General features: G+C 37.1%; 1 protein-coding gene and 1 pseudogene across 1 annotated transcript; both read right to left on the reverse strand.

Annotated features, from left to right (window-relative positions):
• Positions 1 to 892: 892 nt before the first annotated feature.
• Positions 893 to 5,460, reverse strand: noxo1 (NADPH oxidase organizer 1). Its single transcript, XM_015387481.1, has 8 exons — positions 5,315 to 5,460; positions 5,150 to 5,230; positions 5,006 to 5,078; positions 4,740 to 4,923; positions 3,059 to 3,249; positions 2,867 to 2,983; positions 2,664 to 2,781; positions 893 to 1,855 (listed from the first exon to the last, which is right to left on the reverse strand). The coding sequence occupies exons 1-8, from the start codon at positions 5,378 to 5,380 to the stop codon at positions 1,126 to 1,128; spliced, it is 1,560 nt and encodes a 519-aa protein (XP_015242967.1). The 5' UTR covers positions 5,381 to 5,460; the 3' UTR covers positions 893 to 1,125.
• Positions 5,461 to 7,187: 1,727 nt separating this feature from the next.
• LOC107092811 lies at positions 7,188 to 23,042 on the reverse strand (annotated as a pseudogene).
• Between the last annotated feature and the right edge of the window lie 330 nt (positions 23,043 to 23,372).

Below are 23,372 nucleotides of genomic sequence, written 5' to 3' on the forward strand. Positions count from 1 at the left end.
AACCAGCTTATTTCATTGGGGATTCAAGTAATGGACGACAAAGTAGTTCCTGATTGTTAAATAAACTCAAAGTGATCCAGAGTTTTCACATTATTTCCCCACCCAATAACAAAAAATAGTATTTGTATTCAGCCTCCTTGAATTAAGTAAAGCATTAGGTAAACAAAGGCATCATGGAAAACAAGGGACGCAGTGGACAGGTAAGGAAAACAGCCAAGTTTAAAGCGAGGTTAGCTTATAAATCAATATTTCAAGATTTAAACATCTTCCAGACTGCTGTGCAAACCATAATCTTGAAATAGAAAATAACTGTAAAACTACCAAGACATGAACATTTATCCATACCAGGAGTTTCCTTATTCTGGTCCTTTAGAGCCCATTTCCTGCATCTCTCTGCCTCTGCTCACCTGGTTTCTACTGATCCTGATAATTGGGCTTTAGCTGAACTGCCATTACCTCAGTCAGCTGTGTTAAAGCAGGGGGGCATCTAAAACATGGAGGACTTAGTAGCTTACTTCTGATACAACTATAAGTTTGTCTTTCATATAGAAGTTATTGTTGATAAGAAGTCAGGATAATTCCCAGGAAGCGCTCGTACATTTTTTATTGGCCTTCATGCAAAATGTTACACATAGCAGAAAAGTGACATTCTTCTCTATGAAACATGGTGGAGGAAGAATCATGAAATATGGCATCTGTCACAAGAGTTAAGGTGATGTAAAAGTGAATTATTGAGACAAACTTACAAAGAACTAAAAACGCAATAGATTTAATATAAAAAGGATGCTTTTTCCTAGACTGTTTTTTATATGTGAAAGACCATTTGATTGAAAAAGAGAGAATTCAAGTGAAGAAATTTTGATATATATTTATTTATCTACAATTAACTGATATTTACAGACATCAGGAACAGCAGATATTGATGTTGATCCAAAACAAAAGACACACGACTCTTCTACAGTAAGTTGAATATTTTTATATTCAGCATTTGAATTTTCTTTTTTGTATTATTTAGATTTTGTTGATTCCAAGATCATTAAAAAAATGTAGTTTTTATCCCTAAGAAAACTGACTTAGATAAGATTAGTTGTAATAATAACGAAGCCAAACTTCATTCTTCAGGTTTTATCGGCTGGTTTCCTCGGTCTGTGTGGATGATGGGTTGCTCTTGGTTGCGTTCTTACGGGTGACGCTGGTACAGCGGCTGAGAATGTCCTGGGCCCGGGGTCTTGGGGGCACCGTGGGGAACCTGGGGCCCTTATATAAGTTGGGGTCAGAGACACTGGGGAGTAAAGTTCCCTCATGGTTACCTGTTGGGTTCAGGCGGTTGGCCACCATGGGAGGGGGCGTGCGGGACAGTCGCAGCTGTTCGTCGTTGGCGCCATACCTCAGGCTGAGGGTTGAACCGGCAGACATGGACAGGGAATCATCACTGAAGCTGTCGCTTTCAAAGCTGTCCACCGACTCTGCTCTGAAGATCCCACCCCTCTCCTCCCCTTCTTCATCACTCTGCACCATGATAACTGGAAGAGGAAGTTGCACCGCAGGAGTTGGTGTAGTGGGGTGTTTTTTGGCTGGAACAGAAAGGATCGCTTCAGGCTGAGTATAGGGCTCCTCAGACAACATGTTCAGAGACTGTGACCTGTTGAAGCTTTCTGTTTGGATCGGGCTGGGGGAGGCGGGCCTGGAATTGGGAAGCTGAGTGAGGTTACCAGACGAACGGCTGTGGTGTAAGGAAGAGGAGGGTGAGAGGAAGGAGGAGTTCTGCACATGATGCTGAGGCGCCATCTGAATGCGAGGGTAACTGTGGGGCTGCAGGTACAGGGTTGGAATGTAGCCGATTTTACCATTGTGTCTGCAAATTGAAAAGATCAATCATTAACATCAGCAAAGAGATTTAACCACAACCTGAAAAAAATAGAGTTGGACTTTAACTAGGCCATTGTAAACCATGACAAACTTGCCATGCATTTACCCCAATTGGTCCTGCTACTACTACTGAGCAATTTATCAACCCCCTCTGATAAAACAAAAAACACCCCCATACTCCAAAGTTAGAATATTTTTTAAAAGGTTAATGTGCAGCATTTTGTATTGTGGCCAAAAAAGTCAAAATATTCGAGATCTTCAAAGCTTCAGATATTAAATGTCTTTTCCTTCATCTTCCTGCTGCTGTTCGTTCACTGATATTATCTGGCTAACCCTGAAGAGCAGCTATATTTATATAGAGATTCTATTACAAAGAGGTTGAGATCATTTACAAATTTAATTCGGAATTATTACTTGCAGCTTAAAGGCATAGTGGAGGATTTCTTTTTCTGGGTGGATCATCACAATAAGTGGTCCTCCTAACTGTCAAATTTCACTTACCAGTGGTGAGTCTGATATAGTGGAAAAATTGCAAATCTTCTTTTGGAAAGTAAGCTTGTATGAGTGATGCAAACAGCAACTTTTAAACAGAGCGTGCATGAGGAGAAATGGGCTCGTGCACGCTCTTACACGTGGCATTTCCTCTCAGGATCGGGTACGGATTTGTGCATGTGCATCTTTTTTTTTTTTTTTTGGAGTGGACAAGGATGTTCTTTTCAGAAATTTGCGAAAATCCTCCACTATACTTTAAATAGGGATTAATTTAAACCCTTGTAGAATAGCTCAGATCTTACCTGACGAGCCACCAGCCGTTTTCAGATTTCTGCAGGACCTCCACCACTGCACCAATGTTCACGCTCACTTCATCCACTGTGGTGGAATTGTAGTTCTTGACGGCTGTGTAAAGCGAACCTTTGGGTGGCACAAAAAAAACCTTTAGACATAATCTTCAACTTTCCAACCATTATAGTCGAGGCGTTTCTTTCTGTTTGGATACCTCGTTCTGGTATCCCATCAGTTTCATATCCATCCTCCTCATCATCATCCAGCTTATCCAGATAGGGTGCAGGAAACCAGGCCATTCTCTTCTCCTCATTCTCTACAAGCCACCACCCTGCAGATATAATCAGCACTGATGAGAATAAATCTGGGACTGTAATAGAAACAGCTCTAGTTCCGTGTTACTCACCGGCTTTGTCTTTGATAAGAACGTCGAGCTTCTCGTCCACAGCGGCTTTGAAAGGTTTGTTTTTGGTGTCTTTGGTTTCATATGGGGCGACACATCTGTAGGTCTCTGTGACGAATGGCTGGGTCACATTACCACTGCTGTTATGTCCTCCAAAACTAGTGATCTCATCCTCAGAGGGCATGATCATGATACTAAGGTAAATAAACACAGATATCCCCACATTAAACACTATATTAACATCCCAGATCAGATTTAATCACAGTAACTTTCTTAACTTCACAGTACATAAAAATAGGCACGTCCTGAGATAACTATCATTTCCGATATATAATACCAATATTGACCCAAAATGATCTCAGCACAAATCATGATCATTTTCACCCTAAGCTGTCGTGGGTGTGATCATATTGGCTCTGCAGTATGCAAGCGCTGCTGAAGCAGATTAAAAGATGCTACAGAACGCTTCTATTAGCGCTCTTATATCAGAGATTTTAGATGCAACATGCTTTGGCTTATATTGGACTGACATCCTACACCTGCATTAACTGCCTTCTTCTAAATCTCATTAAGATGTATTTGGTTTAGCTAAAATAAACCCATCTATTTACCGCATGTCATGGTGTTTACTTCTAATTGGTTAAAGGAATAGTGGAGGATGTTCTTTTTCTGGGTGGATCATCAATATAAGTGGTTCTCCTAATTGTCAACCATTCTGGTTGTATCTTTACGTAAGGCCGTCCTACGTGCTCGTCCCATTTTTCACTTACGTGTGGTAAATCTGACATATTGGGAAAAACTGCTAATTTTCTTTTGGAATGTAAGCCTGTAGGAGTGATGCAAACAGCAACTGCCTAGTGTTAAACAGAGTGTTTATGAAGAGAAATGGGCTCTTGCATGGGTTTAATAGTCCCCTCTAAGGACCGGGGAGGCATTTTTTTATTTTTATTTTTAAGTGGAGAGGGCGGGTGTCTTCAAAAATTTGCAAAGATCCTCCACTATACCTCTTTTTATTCTCTTATCCAACAGCAGCTCCTTGGTTTAGTATGGGTTAATTCAGAAAGAACCAGAAAACCCAGCAGTATATCCTGCCTTATGGGTTTGGAACCAGGCCTGATCACTCTATCAGGTTTGTGACAAATTATTTTTTTTTTATTTTTTTTTTTTTTTTTTTTTTTTTTTTTGCTTGTTGTTGAATCCAGAGTGAGGAAGACAATTGGTGAAAAAGAAACTCAGCTTGCTATTTCCTGCCTATCCGTGGCAAACAAAACCCCTTTTGTAGCAAATTTCTCCTTTAATCACAACATAATCTGTTATCTTATAGTAATTACCAGTTCCCAATTACCTTAAAGTGCAAATATCCACGATTAACCATTGATAAATCTAAAGGCAGAAAATAAATCTGTTCTTTTTTTCTTCAAAATTTTCCTAGAGACCTAACAATTATTTATTTGTATAATTATGAGACAGATTTTGATCACGGTTATAGTTTGGTGTAGCATATCTAGGCTAAACTACGAATCAGTTGTAGGGTATGTGAAAAAAAACTTTTAGTTATCAGAAAGCCCCAATAACCAAATATTGATTTAGCAGGATGTGCAATAATTTCTTTTGTTTAGTTTTTTTCCATATTTGTCAAGGTTTGCCTTTAAACAGCTCTAAATGTTTTAGAAGTTTCTCCTACCAGTTTTTGGTGAACTCTGGCTGCAGCTCCTTCTCCTTTGGTTGCAAGAACTTTACAAGGTCTGCAGACTGCGAGACCCTTGGATCGCAGCTCAGAAGATTATTACAGTATTTCTGCAAATACTTAAGTCGCACCAGTGATTTATTAGGCCCCTTCCCTTGGCTCTTCTGCTTCACTTTGTTGCCTTAACGACAAAAACACATAAATTTTACTCCAACATCATCCAGCTGGTCATTTAGTATTTACACCAAGCAACCCTGACCCACTTTGAAATTTAGGAAGGATTCTGTCGGATTTATTCAGTTTACTTCCAGGTGGAAATTTCTTCTTCAGTTGTTTCTGTAAAGGAAATTATTTTATTAATTAAGCATAAGCTCAGGGGAAAAAATAGAGCATTTTTTTATACTTACATGCATTTGTCTGAAATCTTTAAAAGTTCTGTAAATTGTAATGTCATTCTGATCCGACCAAAGCACAGAGGTTATGAACATCTGGAAGAATGTATACCATACTCAAGTAAACAGAAATGTCCTTTGCTGTTATTTCATAAATGTAGAAACTTAATTTCTCCTTACTTTGGTCTTCTCCTTGTGTAGAACTCCGGTTAAACGGATGTTGATAGGATAAAGCTCAGACTGCATGACGGCTGGATGGATGGATGGACAGACAGGAAACACTGTGCAGATTTCAGCTGCAAGATACTTGATCTCATTTAGGAATATGCAGGAGCCTTCCTGCAGGTGAATTTATATTCCCTCCACCTACAGGGGGTGTGGCTGGACAACTCACACTGTCTCTCTTTAAAGGGAAGTCAACAAAATAAAATTCCTGAAGTGCCTCAAAGACAGCTTGGTGGAGGATGATATATGGATCCTAAAGGCACAAATGTGTAAGCTTGTTAGGGGCAAATAGGTTGAACTGAAGGAATTATCGCCTGAGAAAATATCTGGCTTATACTTGAATATAAGAGAAACTAATATGCGAAAGCAGTGGAGAATGAGAAACTACAGACACAAAAGCACTTTATCATTTCTCCACACCCATGGGCCTTTACAGGAAGAAAGTGGTTCAAATCATTTCTCAACTTCTTGAGCAAAAAAAAAAAGTCAGGATAATAAAAACATTTATTTCCTGTTTGGCAGTAGAATACCACTGAGTTTATCTGTGTAACAACTACTACTGAAATTAGCCTGGAGTTAGAGACTACGATTGTGTCTGCTGCCACCTACTGGTATACGTTGAAATTTTTTATATATATATATATATATATATATACACATATTTTTATTTAGCAGAGAAAAACTGCAACTCCTGGCTTTAATAAACTAGGGCTGGACAAAATGCCTAAAACTAATATCATACGTCTTAATTTCTGTTCCGTATGTAATTATAAAATTGATTTAAACTAAAAATAAAAAGCAGCTGAAAGACTAACAATGCCCACACATTCTTCTACAAACAAGAATTAACTTTCCTGTTTATGGAACTCTACAATAACATTTTTGAAATCTTTCCCTTAAAAATAACCAAATGCATTAAAGAAGGACCGTAGTTTAGTGACAAACTCTGTAATCATTGTCGGTCAGTTCGGTGTGTCTTAAACAGCCACTTGATTATTTAAGCACCCTGCTCTCTGATCGATAGACAACCACTCCTTCATGCTAGAAGCCAAAAACCCTGCTTCTCTGCAGCTCCTGGTACATTTCAGCATATAGAAATAGTTTATGGGCATCAAAAATATCCTGCATTGGGTGAACGGATAAGTCTATATGATCAAATAACAGAATTAAACCGGTCATTGCACACATTTGCATAAAAGTTTATTCCACCTCAATGTCCAAATGGCTCAACATCATCAAACAGACATTCTCATGATAAACTCCTAAACATCTACCATTGCACATCTTAAATCCTGTTACATGATTAATAAATAAAAAACAATTGATGATTGTGACATATGCATTTAATTTCACTGGTTCAATGAAAACTTGCTTAAGCTCAGCTGTAAAACTGTAGGTGAACAGTTTAATGCACTTAGGTTTAACATAATCTCTGCTCAGGGAAGCTTAGAGGATCCCGAAGAGATATTTCTAATTATTTCCACTAAATCAAATTCCAGCCCAAGAAGTTTAAGAGAAGCTTTACAAGCGATTCAAATTGTAAGGCAACAGATTTTTTTCTTAGTGAGAATTTCCCTTTGGTCCTTTTTCTCACTTTCAGGTCTCAGAACTTGCCTCCACCTTTTCCAAATTTAAGCATTTATTTTTTTAATAATAAACTTTACAAAAGGAACAGTCTACTGTTCCCAAACCAAAGGATCTCTAACTTTTCAGTCTATAATTGGGCAAGTTATTTAACATCATGCATTTCTAATAAAACAAGAGTCGGAATTATTATATAAAAAAAAAAAAAAAAAAAAAAAAAAAAAAACATGCTAGAGGCTAGTAACAATCTTACCTCTACAATTATTTGGCTTGCATAGAAAACCATTTATGGAAACCATGGTTAATAATAATGTTCCGATTTTCAATCAATCATCTTAAATAACCTTTTTTATAATACAAACTTTTATCCATAAACCCAGAATAAATTAATTTGGTTAAACATTTTCTATCAAAAATAGATTTTCATCGAAGAACAAAATTAGCTTTTTTTTTTCCTTGGCAAAACTTCACTAAAAGTGCAACATGCATCCAAAGTCCAAAGCCAACTGTGACGCTCTATAGCAGAGAGCAATAAAATAAATGAAAAATAATCAAATAAAACAAGCAAAATAGGAAACCAATGACTTTCTTTTATCAGTTTGAATGGTTTTGCCTCATAAGTCTCCATCTGTTCAGCTCTTCTTCCATCCATGCTTTACTTTCTGCAACGAGGACGGGACGTCTGGCTACTGCTTAGTTTTCCTTCCAAGGAGGAAAATTCGCCATCCAGCGGTTTGCTGGCATCGTGTCCCAGGTCTTCGCAGAGCGCTATGAGCCATCTCTTCATGTAGAATTTATATCACCGAAATTCATAAATAGGCATACTGCGCTCCTGAATATGGGTTAGACTGAGTGACTGGTACCTGCAGAGATGATACATAAAAAATATATACATGGATAACTACATCAAAATAAGATGAAGTACTTTTGGGGATTTTAAGTGGATTACCACTCTGAGCTCCTGTGGTAATAGTAGCCCTCAATGGTGGCTGTGGACTTCTGGAAGCAAATGTAGTAGAAGCCTGCGAAGGAGGCACCGCTGATGTCTTTGATTGTGTGGTCGGGAACAAGAAACTGCTCCTGAAAGACCAACAACAACTGAAGCTGCATAGTTGGAAAAAAGTGAAGAAAAAAAAAAAAAAAGTAAAAACCTGCTCACCTTCCACCTCATGAAGATGTAGTCACTGTTTTCCAAGGCTCTGTAGTCAAAGTTGTCCGAGTTAAATGATTTTCCATATTTGTAAAAAGCGGGAAACTTCCCCTGAGAGAGTAAAAAATATGGGAATCAATTATTACAAATACATGATCTAAAATCTATTTTCTTTAATCCATCATCTGTGATGCAAGTATGTCAAAAATCTGAAGATCCTGAGAAGACATCTTGATAATGAAGAAATGTGCTTCAATTTCTTTATTAACAAATGTAACTAAAACCATAAAAATTGTTGAAAAAGACGTACCCAATGCTTTCTGTCCACATCCTCGTCTGCATCCCACTTCCGTGTTAAAAAAGGCCGCCTCCAGCTAATAATTTCACCAACAAAGAACGTTGTAAGAGTGGGAAACTCCTTAACATGAGGAGAAAAAAAGAAATTAAATTCAGTTTATTCATATAGTGCCGATTCAAAACATCATCTTATGGCAGTTTACACGATTCAGTCATACAGTCAGATTGGTTAAAAATTTCTACCAAGGAAAACCAGCTGATCGCATCATGTCACTGGGTGTGTTCGATTTCAGAGGCTGTATCCTCCAAGGAACCAGTCTACCTGGACTGGATCCTTGGAGGTCCGTAAAAATAAGTAGGCTGAAAGAGTTTTGGCTGTGAATTCAAACAGGTCCAGCCTACAGCGGCTTTTACAGCCGTATGCTCTTTTGCCTATCAACCATGAGAGTTGACACACAAAGCAGGCAGACTGAATACCCAACTTATCACTGCTGTGCTGGGTTTTATTAACATTTTCGAGGAGCTTCAACAGCTGCATCGTATGAGATTTATTGTCCGCAACACTGCAGATATATTAGAATCTGTCCTTAAATTACAGCCAAACCTATTTACAAAGTAACAGATAAAAACATTTCAATAAATCAAACATTAACTTCCACATATCTGACCATTAAAACAACTATTTTTGTCAGTTTCAGACAGAACTATTCACATACCTGCATAATATTAAACTGAACTTCCAATATTCACCACTGTTCAGCACTAAGTACCTTTTTTCTCTGAGCACAGAGCTGCCTTGCTTTGACTCGCAATGAATCATGGGATATCCAAAGCTACACAGAATACACCAGACCAGTCCTTCAAAATGGGCAAGAAGAAGGATGCATTTGTCGGCTGCATAACGAGGAGTCTTGGAATCCGAACAGACCTCAGTGCCACACTATGACGTACTCGGCCTACGAATCCTGCCTTCGGAGGACGCAGCCCCTGAATTTGAATTCAGCCACTGAATTGTAGGACACGCTCCTCCTGGATGAGCATGTGGAGATGATATAAAAAGCTAAACGTTTTTTTTTATAAATTGCATGTTTTTTTCTTTCCCCCATACCAAAAATCTACTTCTAGGATAGTGAGCAGAGAAAACATTTTGACATCCAGATATTCCTCCATAAAAGCCAGAATGAGTAATGGTGTATATTTTTTTAGAATAATTAATAATATATATACACACACACACACACACACACACACACACATACATACAAACACATATATAAAACTTGGCCTTTTAACATCTACAGGTTGAGTTTTAGTGGATTTGACATTTGGCCATTGCAACCTGTCAGTGCTGCTTTACCCAGGGTTGTACTGAAGGCCTCAATGCTTGCAAAAAAAAAAAAGGTATCATCTCCTACATCTGTCATGAAACATTAATTGAAACAACAATTAAAACTTTACTGTATGCTTAAGGATGATGTGCATTTTGGGAACCCAATAGTGTTCCTTCCATATTTCAACATAATGTTCTTCCCTCGTCAATCATCCCTTTGTGTGTGATTGGATCTGGTCCCCCTTAAAGCAGAATACTCTTCAGCTACTATCTTCACACTTCAACTCTAGGATGAGGTTTTCAGGCTTGCTAGTCCCCTTCCAAACATAAACACCCAGTGACAATTATAGATTCCTCAAACAACAAGAAGAGCCTCCAAATATGGAAGTTTTAGTCCATAGGTTAATTTGTATATAATACGTTAAAGATTAAACCAGTAAATAATGGTTATAAAATAGTCTTTTTAACTAGAGTTGCCATTAAAATGTTTAGCAAAGTACACTTGGTGTAACTATTCCTTTAACAGTAACGTTTCATCCCTCTAGGATTGCCCCATCAATGTGAATAATGATATTCTCCTACCAGCTGCAGCGAGGATTTTAACCAGTGCTTTCACTTTAGATCTGGGGTCAATATGCTCACTTTGAGAAAGAAAAACTCATCTTATCTCCTAACTGGTTGGTACTATGCCTGAACATCCCCATGGTGTTTAAACTGACATATAACTTCAACAGAAGAATGTGGTCTCTTCAAGCATTTGTAAATTATAATCAGTGATGAACCAAACTTAAAGAGACCCTAAATTTGTCATCTGATATTTTTCCCCTTAACCATCAACTTTGAAGCATTCATGCAAGTAATCCACCTTTGGTTCCCTCTCTTATGATTTTCTTTAAGATGTCCCAATATGAGGCAATGTGCTTGCGGTGTTGCCATAAAAAAACATCCATGTGTGCCTCCATTCAACTCAATTCTGTTTTAATTTTGATATCTTTAGAATTAATGTCATGTAACATTATCAAGCCATGCAATATTTATGACCAACTTTGGCTTTTCTAGACAGGGGCCCTTATAATGAAAACATGAACTACAAAAATTGAAATCTAAGCAAGTCATTTTTCTATAATGAAATGCATTTTCCTTTTGATTGTTTAAAATAAGAAAAAACCCAACAACTCTTATTTTAAGCGCATCATAACCAGTTACTTTACTTAATGGGCAAAAATACTCCTTTTGCAGATCATCCGTTTTATCTGCTTAAATATTTGGAAAAGTTGTCGCACTGTATTAATAAATCCATTTCTAATGACAGAAGAGACAGTAAAGGATTTGTTCCTTGGACTAATTTAACATTTCCCCTTTATTATTCTCTTTAACAGTTAGTTAGAAATGCCGGTCAGCTTTCAGCATTAGCAATACTGAGGTAGGATCACAGTTTATCCGTTAGATCAGGGCAGCATCCTTTGATCTGTGGCTCCCTTCATATGCAAAACATGTTATTGCCCCCTTTTTCCCCCCCTTGTGTGTATGTTTCTTATTCTTTTTGTGCCCAATGAAAAAATAAATAACATTTAACAATTCAACATCCCATCATTAAAAGTCCTGTGATGTACCATTAGATACACATAATACTTAAAAAAATAAATAAATAAAAAGGTGCTTTTCTACACAGAAAGGAGAGAATATATTTTCTCAGAAACATTTAAGCTTTACTATTACTTATCACTGCTTATTTTCCACAGGCCTTGCTTTTTATCTGTAAACCATTTCCTTTAGGTTGCATAATGCAATAGGCAACTGGCTGGGAAAAAAAACAACATAAATTTTTTTTACCATGTCAACTTTAATCAACCTGACATTTTCTTGATTCAGCTTGTCTGGAGCAAGCATGAACCAGTCTGTGCTAAGCTTTTTGAAGCATAAAGGTCAGTTTTACTAGATCCTGCCTCGTTTATCCAAGGCTTACCTCAGTCAGGCCTTTGATCTTCAGGTATCCACACAAATATGAGTCCTCCATGGTCACATGCTGTCCAGTGCAAACAGATTAAGGTGCATTTAGTCACAGCTCACAGGGTCACAAAATATGCAAATGCATATGGCAAAAAAAATAACAGGGAGGATTTTAACTAAGAAAACACTTTAAAAACGCAAAAAAGAAAAATAGTATTTAAAAAATGTTATATTAGGAAACCTTTTATCCTTCCCAAAATTAATAAATATAGCTACAGCATGAATAATATGATTTAGATAGCTTTCTCTGGCCGGTTTAAAATATTTTATTCAGATGTCAAATGCTAACAATTATTCTACATCCAAACAAAAATACCAAAAGGAGAAAAAAATTTCATTAAACTAATTTTGGTTCAACATGCATTAAAAAATACATAAATAAATCACCTGTAAAACAACTTCAACATCGTAAGAGTTCCCTTTACTCCTCTGATAACCCCGATACTGAGCGCCGCTGCAGAGCAGAGAGGTGAACACACCGGGTTGGTGGGTGTTGATCGGGGCGGGCGGAACAAGACAGGCCGAGGATGGACAGGCCGCGCCGGTTGGACAGCAGCACTCTGCTCTGACAGGCATGACGAGAGGTAGAAAAACGCGTCAGAAACCGACATGAACTTTAACACTGAGCACACCACAGCGAGAGACCGATAGAAATAACAGACACGGTCTTTATCGGTAAATTAGTAAACGTTAAACTATACACGAGACTTTATGAGACTGTCACAGTAGGACTGAGGGTAACTATCGCGACACTTCCTATATTGGCTCAGCTCCTCTGAATTTAATTGGCTAAAACCTTAGCGCTTGGTTGGAGCAGGGATTATTATTGGACGATGTGTATTTAAAATGTAACTAAATCTGATGTAACCCCGCCCCAGTTACATTTTTGAAAAAATGCCACTTATGGTCAGGTTAAGTTCAGAAAAAGAGGGCGGCGACGAATATTTTCCAGTAATGTTCTCTACCAGTGGTTTTCAAACTCAGTCCTTTTCAAACTCAGTCCTTAGGACCCAATGCATGTTTTAGGTATCCCACTATGGAGGACCAAGTCTGACATAAATAAATACAGAAACTTAATGACATAAAATTGCTTGAAAAAGTAACTAATAATATGAATTTGTGTGTCAGAGTTAGTACTCCATATTCCCCTGCCTGCAAATACACGTCTTAGATAAAAGAGTGATTATTAGGCCCCTGCAGCCTGTGGCATCTTGCTGAGGAGGGAGATGAATCCTTTCATGCAGGTGAGTATGGAGGACCAACTCTGCCATATTTAAAAATAAGAACAGAAATAAATAAATGCTCAATAAATGAACACGCATATAATTAATTGCCCACAAAAATACAATAAACAAATAAATATAGGTAGAAATTAAATAATATAGTGAGACATAAATGTATTTATCTCTTTTAATTAGCTTCTTTGTTTATTTACCTTTGTAATATTTACCTTATTTATTTATTGTCCATTATAATCTTCAACTTTATTTAATGTATTGCTTATTAAGTAGTTATTTATGTGCATGATATATTTTTGTCTGTTTTATTCTTCCTTTGTATTTTTTTACCCTCTTTATTAATTTTATGCTATTTATTTCTGCCTGTCGTTTTTACACATCTGTATGCATTTCTGCCTCATTATGCAAATGAGGAGGGGTTGTTTCTTAGAGATATGGCAGAGTTGGTCCTCTATAGGTGTGTGATGGAGCAGAGACACCTAAAACACGCTGGACAGTGGATCCTGAGGACCGAGTTTCAAAGCCACTGTTTCATCAATTCACTTGCATGTGCTCACACCCCCCAGTCCTACTTCTTTTTCATCTTTTGTGGAATTTAACAGCGGTTAACAAAAACAATTTGAAACTGCATTACCACCACCCACCAGTATGGATTGTGGAACAAAATGACAGTATACACACACACAATTAAATTGATCTACTTTTTGTATATCTTTATCTGATATAATTACTATTTATTATAAACAATATCTTAAACTTTAATGTTCAAGAACCTTCTGTTCTTTCCTCTATCACCAATTTTGTAATAATGTTTTCCCAACTAACTTCTTTGAGTCCCAAAAACGTTTCAGTTCCTCTCTCAATGATCCTTAAGTCCTCTGTCTTATGCTTGCCTTGGTCGGTGCAGTTAATGACATACACTATGAATAAAATTAGTTTCCCTACTGTTGGATTGAAACTATCTTCTCTTTCTACTAAATTTTCCTTTTGTACCCGATTCTGTACTCGATTCATTTCTCCTGTACTTTGTCCTTGAACTCTCTTCACTGCTTCTACGTAGCTTGTATTTTTTGTTGTTTTAACATATTGAATTTCCACTGCTTTCTTTCTCACCACACATCGTCCATAGCTGACTCTCTGCAGGCCTTCACAGTTGCAGCACCTTTCTTCAGTTTCTTCCCTGCACTCCTCAATTTTGTGTTCTTCTCTGCATTTTGACCATCTTTTCTTCCCCTACAAACTGCTACCACGTGTCTGTAGAGCTGACGCCTGTAGCACCTGAGTGAAGGTGGAATAAAACTCATAAAACCTATTTTGACTCTTTCTGCTTTAACTGAATCTGAGAACTATCAGCAGTGACGTGCTTGCCACCATTTTCCTTTGTATGTTTTTATAAAGTCTCTGTATCCCTTTAACATAGCCTCTGATGTTATTCTTTAATCTATCTAAATTCTTGTTAATTGGCATTCCTGTTATTACTCCTTTCACTGTGTTATTCTCTCCTATAACTTTTGTCTCTATGACCTCTGTTTTCACTAAGTCTTCAACATCCAATGCTTTGTCTTTAATTACTGCAGATTAACAGCAAGTTTCCATCTCACAACACCTTCTCTAATTCAACTTCCCCAATTTTCTTAATTATTTCTCTGGAGATAAAAATGTGACTCAAATGATTTATCTTCAGCAGTGAATCAAATTTTTTTTTTTATTCCTTCTCTGACAACCTTCCTTTGCACAACTCTTTCTTCATCTAAACTGCTTTCTGGTAATTCCAATTTATTTCCTTAATCTCAAACGACCTTTTACCTCCTCTACCTCTCTCTTTCCCATTTGAAACTGTTGTCCCGTCTTCCTCATCTACCTGATTTGCCATTTTGTTCCATCCGCCGCTTCACACATGCACATGTTGCCGTCACTCCCCAGTCCTCAAGGGCTAGTGTCCTTTTAGATGTGTCCCTGCCCCGACACACCTGAATCAAATAGTTTTATGATTGCAAGGACTGAAGGACCTACATTCTGAGGACGTAATTTGGCCATTTGATTCAGGTGTGATGGACCAAGGGCACATCTTAATGAGATCATCACCTGATAATAGAACTGTTTTATGTTCAAATGGTGTTTGTTGATCTTGGGCCTTATTTAAACCTACTGGAAAATCTGGAGTGTCAAAGTGGCTTAGGTTTTTTTTTTTTTTTTTTAAAGTGGATTCTTTATTCATATCAGAAAAACCAATAAAAGCGTGTTCTCCATAAAGTGAGATTTTGGTCCTCCTCCTGGATTAATGTAAGTTGTGGAAAGGTTACATTAGCACCGCCTTGCTTTAATCACCCCTGTTTCTATTCCACCATAATAAGCCATACCAAGTCAGGAACTATCTTGCAAGTAGTGGGAGAGAATTCAAGTTTCTGTACGGTTTGAATGGGAAACATGGAAAAAACCCATTGCAAACAGCTAATGCTGCTAACGCTTCATTCACATAAACACACAAACAGACAGGTATAATTCTTGTGTGTACCCTCCTACATTCCAGGAGTTTAAAAAGGATTGGAATCCACTCATACTTTTTTTCTCCTAAAATTAATGTGACATTCATTTAAAGACAATTTAAAGATAGCAATCAACATTCAGGTTTTGGACTGTGGAAGGAAACCGGAGTGTCTAGAGAGAAGTCATACATGCACAGAGAGTACATGCAGAAGGCCTCTGTATTGTCCACTTATTTCTTATAATGGATATCTTGCCCATTAATCACGCATTAACCTGATTAAAGCGTAGTCCCATATGAGATAAATAAATATCAAATAAATTATTATTAATATGTAAAAAAAGAAAAATGTTGTTAGAATCATAAATTTTTACAAGAAGTGGCAAATTTGATGCATTACCAAGGTAATTTGGATATGCTGGAAGAGGAGGAAGCCGTACAGACATGGTAGGCCCAAACAGGTAGAGACATTTTGTCTGGATTTGCAGTCAGAGCCCTTGGTCAGGGATTAATTCAACCACTATCTAGGGGAAGGCTTTTCTCGAATTTTCGTTGAAGGTGGCAGACATAAAGTCTGAGTCGACCATATTCTCTGACTTTACTGTTGATGCGGCAGCCCATAGCTGTGGCCATAAGGCCTGTGGTGCATGTCACAGTGGCATCCCCCTGAATTCTCTGGTGGACATCTGCAGTAAAGGAGGGTGTCAAGTCAAAGAGGGAGTCCAGTCAAGCATGGTTTGCCTGTGAGGCCAAGCATGCTTCTGTCCACAGGGTTGAACAGGCAGAGGAGTATATGAGGCCATGAAGAAAGATTAATGGTCGGCCATTGCAACAATTCTGGAAAACTCTCCTTCGAACTTGGCCTGTTTTTCAGTGTAGTCCTGTTTCTCTGATTGTGACTACCTAGATGTGCTCTCTTCATCCTCTCACATGGGAGCTGGCTCGGAGCTTGTCTGCCTGGCTGTGTGTTTCCTGGACGGGGCCACCTGTGGAGCTGGTTGACAGTTGCCTTTTGTATCTCTGCTTCTTTCTCTATGTCTGCTTCTGTCTCCTTGAACCCCAGTCGGCCTCGGCAGATGGCCGCTCTCACTGTTCCTGGTTCTGCTGTAGGTTTCTTCCTGTTAAAAGGGAGTTTTTCCTCTCCACTATCGCTACAAGCATGCTTGGTGTGAGGGATTGTCTTCCAGTCAAGGAGTCGATGCAATCAACTGGTTTTCCTTAGATAGAAAACTTTAAATCCATTTGACTGTATGATCTGCTTGAATTGTAAAGTGCCTTCATATAACATGTGTTCTGTGTTGGTGCTATACAATTAAACTGAATTGAATTGAAAGGAATAATTAGTATGTCCTTAACCCAGGCATCATGCCATTCCTGGTGGAAGTGCTTGGATTAAGACTTTGTTATCATACAGACTGAAGTAATGGAGGTGGTCAAAAAACGCCACAGTGCCAAAGCTTTGGGTGGATGGCTCTAGGCTGACTATGCCAGGTCTCAGAATGTAGTTGGGCTATTAAGGTTTTTTTTTTTGGTTTTTACTCCTCTTCAGTTCCACATGCCGATTTGGGACTTTTTTTTTTTTTTTTGTAAATATATATCAACAGAACTTTATAAAAGTACTCATACCCCTGGAGCCCTATTCTTTTAGGGGCAACAACAAACGTTTTCTGAGAATTTTGCAAATTCTCAGTCAGATTGAATAGGGAGGCAAATATAATTTCTAATTCTAGCAGCAGGTTCTCAATTATCTTTAGGTCTGGACTTTGACTGAACCACTGTAAAATATATATACTTTGAGTTCAATTGTATCAGTTTACAACGGGTTGTATAATTGGCTCCATAGTCAATCTAGAAGCTGAGTTTATTCCCAGAAATAAATCTGTTGATAAAGAAAACCATGACCACATTATGATGCTGAGGTAAGGATTTATCATCAAATAATTTTTAAAACTTCTCTCTAATTTGTTCATGACCTTAGTGGTGTTTCTTAGTGTTTATAATGTTAATTTCTCAAACCCCTCAACTTCTGTTAAGATTCTCTCAGGCTTTTACAGAACAACTAATACCACAATTAAATCACAACCTGGTGAGTTAAACTTTATTTAGTTTTACCAAAGTACAAGGGGCTGCATATGCATGCAAACATTTTCTGTTATTTATTTTATGAATTAGACAACAAAAACCCTTTGACTTCACAAATATGCACGATATCATATCGATCTACCACATAAAAACTCAATGTGTATATCCATACACTGTACAAGTATTTTAACTCAAAACGGGAGAAAAATAATTGGATGTTATTTGCTAAAAGTTGTAACATTGAAGAAATCCTCAGGGACATTTCCACTCTGGTGCAGTGACCTTAAGTCACTTTAAGTGTAAGCCTTCCAGCTCTTTTATCCATTGGTCGACATATCGATTCATGTTTGAGGTGCGCATGCAGGTCCATTTCTCCTCCTCTTCCTGAATCTACAATAGAGGATAAAGATGAGGGGTGCAGACAGGTTGTCATTTGACATACACTTCACGTCTTGATAGATTTACCTGTTTGATAGCTGCTTTCAGGTCATTTACTGGTGAAACCATCTCGTTTTCTGTGCCATTGATCGTCTCCAGATGGTCATCATGGCTGTCTGAATTATTGCCAGTAGACAGCTACATGTAAAGAAATATTTAGTCTGAGTTGCATCTTTATTTATATATTCTGATATAAAACATATTGTTGGCCATAATTATTAACTTTTCTGGCAAATTTGTAAAAACCTTAAAATGTCTGTCAAATAGTTATACAAAGAGTTAACTGACAGGTAGTACATTGGAGTCCCTTTGAAATAAATCTATATTTTAGTTTAGTTTTTAATTCATGCTTTGGTTTTTTTCTGTTTTTAAAAACGTGCAAGTAGTCATCAAGGACCCTCTTTAGAAATAACACATGACACAGAGACCCAACTTTAGCTGAAGGCCAGTATGCAGGACACTGTTTGCTTCCAGGTGAGTCGGTTTCTCTTCCCAAAGCCTTGATATACTAAAATAAATGTAAAGCTCTGGTGGCCTCTCCTGAATACCTGAAACCAAATAATTGATTGCAGTAATATTTGTATGTCATTCTTGCTCTTGATCATTTTGCCAGACAGCATGCATTTAACAAAAAATGGTAAAGAACTTAAATTATTACTGTAGTTGCTACCCTGACAAAGAATTGAGTGACATCATTGTAGAGTATCTCTAAAAGTTACCAACATTGTCTGAGATCCAGCTGTCAAACTGTTTGATGTTTTCCTGAAATAAAATAAGCACCAGACTTAAGTCAAGTATCTTATCTCAAAACACTTATTAGATTCCCAGATGCAAGACAATATTCAAACACAATCTCACATTTTTCTTTCCAATCAGTTCAAATTCCAGAGTCAAGAGTCTTTCACGGAGCTGCAGGATTTCATCATTGCAGTTCTCGATTTTGATCTTTTGTTGCTCTCGGTCCTCTAGATTCTGTATCTCCACCATCCTCTACAACATTTGAAATAATACATCAGAAAAATCTGAATAAGAAGGCACTAAACATCTATAATGATTTTTCTATAGAAAAGAGATATGACAAACTGGATTAAATGTAAAGATAACGCTTACCTGCATGTGCTGCTCCTCAAACTCTGTAAAAATCTGTAATGTCCTCTGCTGGAAGAAAGCCTCAGTCTCAGCCCAGTGAGATAAAAATGTGTTTAGCTCTTTCTTTATTTGATTTTGCTTAGCTAAGTCCTCGAACACTATGCGTGAGAACAGCTCCATCAATTGGCTCTGGTCTGTAAATGCTAAGTCAAGGAATATGGCAGATTTAGTCAGGTTGTGCAGACTGAGGAGAGGAAACATCTGCTAAGTTTAAAGAAAACAGGATATGTCTGAAGCACAAGAGTCCCTCTTGTCACAGTATTGTCCACAGACGTACCCTGTAAAAGAGTAGAAGTAGAACTTAAAATGGACAGAGAGTCAAGAAATAAAATGTGCATTCTTGAAAAAACTAAATTTGAGTCTTTTTACCTGAGATTCCTGGTTTTGGTCAGACCTTTGAGTTTGCTTGGCCTCTGACTCCAGAGCCCTAAATGTTTGATCATTTTGGTATTTCAAGATGGCTTCCTCTCTCTGAATATGCACAGACACAAATAGATTATACTTGTTAAATGAAACATCTAAATGGAACATCAATACGGGGCTACAAATCTGGCTGCACTGGTTTAAAGTAACCTCAGAAAGTAAATGTAATGAAAAAGAAGATGTTAAATACATTTATTTGAACATGTAAGAAGAAGATATTTTTAAAAACTTTAAACAAAAAAGCAATTAGTCAAAGCAAGACCACAATTAAGAAATCTTCATAATAAGCCAAGGATACAAAGTTATACGTCCATACAGAGAAGGAGGGTGCGTAACTTATTTAATCACACTCCTTGTTCCAGTGAACAATATACTTAAACCATTTTATCTGTTACTTTTTTATTTTCAGTTTTAGTAATATTCAAGAACCAAAAGAGAATAAAAAACTAAAATGAAAGTAAGCAAACTAGTCAGTAATCTTCTGTACTGTTCATTGATTTAAAAAGAAAAACACAAAATACAAATGTCTCAGCAAAATAGCTGAGATACAGCAATGAACAATACAGTATATGCTATAATCTTTGATCTAAAAAGAACTTAGCTTTATACATAACAGATATAATCGGTAATATTTTGTTACCAATATAATTAACATGATCCTTCCATTTAATTTGATCATCTATGTTTACTTTGTGATATCATACTTTTTCTATGCAATTCAGCTTATTTCTATAGCGCCAATTCACAACACATGTCATCTCAATGCACTTTACAATTCAACCAGATCATACAGTCATTTTGATTCAAATCTTCGTTCTAAGGAAAACCAGTTGATTGCATCGACTCATTGACTCGAAGGCAATCCCTTAGAACAAGCAAGCTTGAAGCAACAGTGCAAAGGAAAAACTCCCTTTTAAAAAAACCCTCCAGCAGAACCAGGGTCAGTGTGAGCGGCCATCTGCCGAGGCCGACTGGGGTTCAAGGAGACAGAAGCAGACATAGAGAAGGAAGCAGAGATACAAAGGCCACAATTCAATCATTAGGGACATCCAAAAACACAAGATTCTAAACTTACCATCCTTTGGGTAATGGTAAGATGGTCTAGCCTCGTCACACTTGGGAGAAAGGCAGCAACATACATTTTTTCATCCTCCTTCTCAGTGAATGGATTTCCAGTGATGGAGATCGAATCCAGTCTTTTGAACCTTCTGAGGTAGAGCACCTTTGAAATAAATATGATAGCCAAATATTTGTTCAAATATTCCATCATTTTACACAAAATTCTGGTTATTTTGATAAAGAAAAAAAATTACATTGTCCAAGTGCCCGATGAGGTTGTGAGATATATAGAAGTGGGTGAGGTTCTCAAGTGTATCCATGTTCTCAAGAAGAGAGATTTCGTTGTTCGACAAAGCTAGCAATTCAAGCTTCCGCAGAGACTCCAGACCCTCAATTTTCTTGATTCTGTTGAACGACAGATCTACAACGCATTTAAAATAAACATGAATGAATGTCACACCCCTTAAAACTTCACGCATTTTGTCACATTAGAATCATGGGTTAAATGCAATTTCTTAGTATTTTTGAGGCTTGGAACAGATCAACACAAGGAGTTTAAATGTATCTTACACCTGCTTTAGTAAAAAGGAATTTTAGAAAAAGAGGAATTTTTCTTATCAGCAGGTTCTTTGTGAACACTAGTGAAGAAACGATGTAATGTGGACCAAGATACACACCAGACAAGTCAAAGATACAATTATGAAAAAGTTTACAGCCGGCTTAGGTAATCAAACATTAGTTAAACAAGCTGTGAATATCTCACCTAAGGTATATGTAAAAAAATACAAACCTACTGAAATAATATAAACTGACAGGTTAGGAAAGGAAATTCTTAATAGCAACAGCTGAAAGGCCCAACTGTGGATAAGATGGGGAGATCTACAGCACGGGGGTCAGGATCTTTCATCATGACAAGTATTAGTTGAGAACTCCTTTTTTATGGAAAAGTAAAAACTTCAAAATCCTGTTTGTAGTTTGCAAAGCAGCATGTAGAATTAAACCTGCAGATTTCCAGCTCTAATTTCTGAAAATTGACTCTTTCCTGTAATGCATCAGAAAGAGGGATGCACAAATATTGAGATAATGCATATAATATGCCCAAACTTACCTGATCTATTGCTTTTATCTATATCTACCCTCCCATGTGATGAGCAGGCATACCTATCTTGAGAATGGGGTTAATGGGTTATGTGATGTCTGTTGGACTCCACTGTATTTCATCCAAACACAACATCTCAAAAAATATGCGAGCAACATCCCAACAGTACTGCAGTGGTGACAGTCCAGAACTATGAGAGGCTTTTTTTTTTTTCTTGCCAGCAGTGAAACCAATCAAAGGTGCTACAGCTAAATTCAGAACAAAAAATCATGGACGAAATAAGCAGAAAATTAGACCTCTAAATGCGTAAATCTAGTGAAGAAAACCCAAAATGTTAGCAGCTGTACTTAGCAAAATTACTAACTGTTAAGATTGATTTATGGATGAATTCGGGAATCCTATCGCAAAAATAAATAAATAAATAAATAAAAAAATAGGAAACCTTGCTTTCTTTATATTTTCAGGATATTTCATAATTATGCACCCCTTGGCTCTGTTCTGGAAACTCTTTTGCAACCTCTGGAGATTATATTACAAAAAAAAAAAAAAATCATCAGTCAAGGTGTTCTCTGGATCTGGAGATAAATTGCTACAGAAAACCATTCCTGCCTAAAGAGCTTTAACATCCGACCATATAACATGACCAGATCTGGAACATTTCAACAGGTATGAATACTTTTTAAGTAAAGTCTTATTAAATGCAGAGTTTATCTAACACACAGTGGTAAAAGGCATTATAGGCTGATATGAAAGAAACTATCCCTTACCAAGCCATGTCAGATGAGTCAAAAGGCCCAGGCCAGAGATCTTCTCTATGTTTTTTCTCATAAGATCCAGTTTTACCAGAGATGTAAAATGAATAAGGAAGTCCATATTCCGAATTTCTGGAAGCAACAACAAAATGTATCATCACACAAAGGTTGACCCAAAACTTTATCATGCCAAAGGTAATTTTTTTGTCATGATTTTTACCTCTGCCTTCCAAATCTAACTCGATTATATCACTACAAAGATTCTCAGGAATTTTGTTGTTTATCAGAACCCTTCTTTCACGGAAAGAGCGATCATCTTCGGTCAACTCCACCATCTCCTTTAACGTCAAATCGTCGTAATTCTCCATATTGTTGCGGTTTACAGCCTGTCACAGATTAACCCAAACAAAAACTCTTAATAAATTGACATAAATTTTACTATTACATTTATGTTATCTACATAAATATAAATTTTGGCAAGCCACTTACTTACCGATGATAACTAAAAACAAAAATCAAATTAACGGCTCCTTTTATAGATTTAAATCCGTTGGAAACGTGTTATGCTGCTACCGTTTGTTTGTCCCTATTACCTAGCAACGAGATGACGCGTTCAAGGGATGAAAATAACTGGATAGTTGACCGTAAAATACTGAATCTGTAAAATAAAATAAAAAATAAATGAAAAAAAAAGTTACATGTTCGTTCTTTGGGTGCTTGCTAGTTTATTTATAAGTCGTAACCAAAATTGAAATTATAGTTATTAAATAAAAAAGGACAACAGGATAGCTTAAATGATCAATTTCAATACTTTTCTTTTGCGCTCTTTTTTTTTATTATCATGAGATACATTTGAGAAATGCCGTCCTAAGGTTCTACGTAGATTTGTTTCTGCTTTATGACTGACCTTGGTTTTT

The sequence above is a fragment of the Cyprinodon variegatus genome, unplaced genomic scaffold (assembly GCF_000732505.1).
Source record: "Cyprinodon variegatus isolate N-32 unplaced genomic scaffold, C_variegatus-1.0 Scaffold396, whole genome shotgun sequence".
NCBI lineage: Eukaryota > Metazoa > Chordata > Actinopteri > Cyprinodontiformes > Cyprinodontidae > Cyprinodon > Cyprinodon variegatus.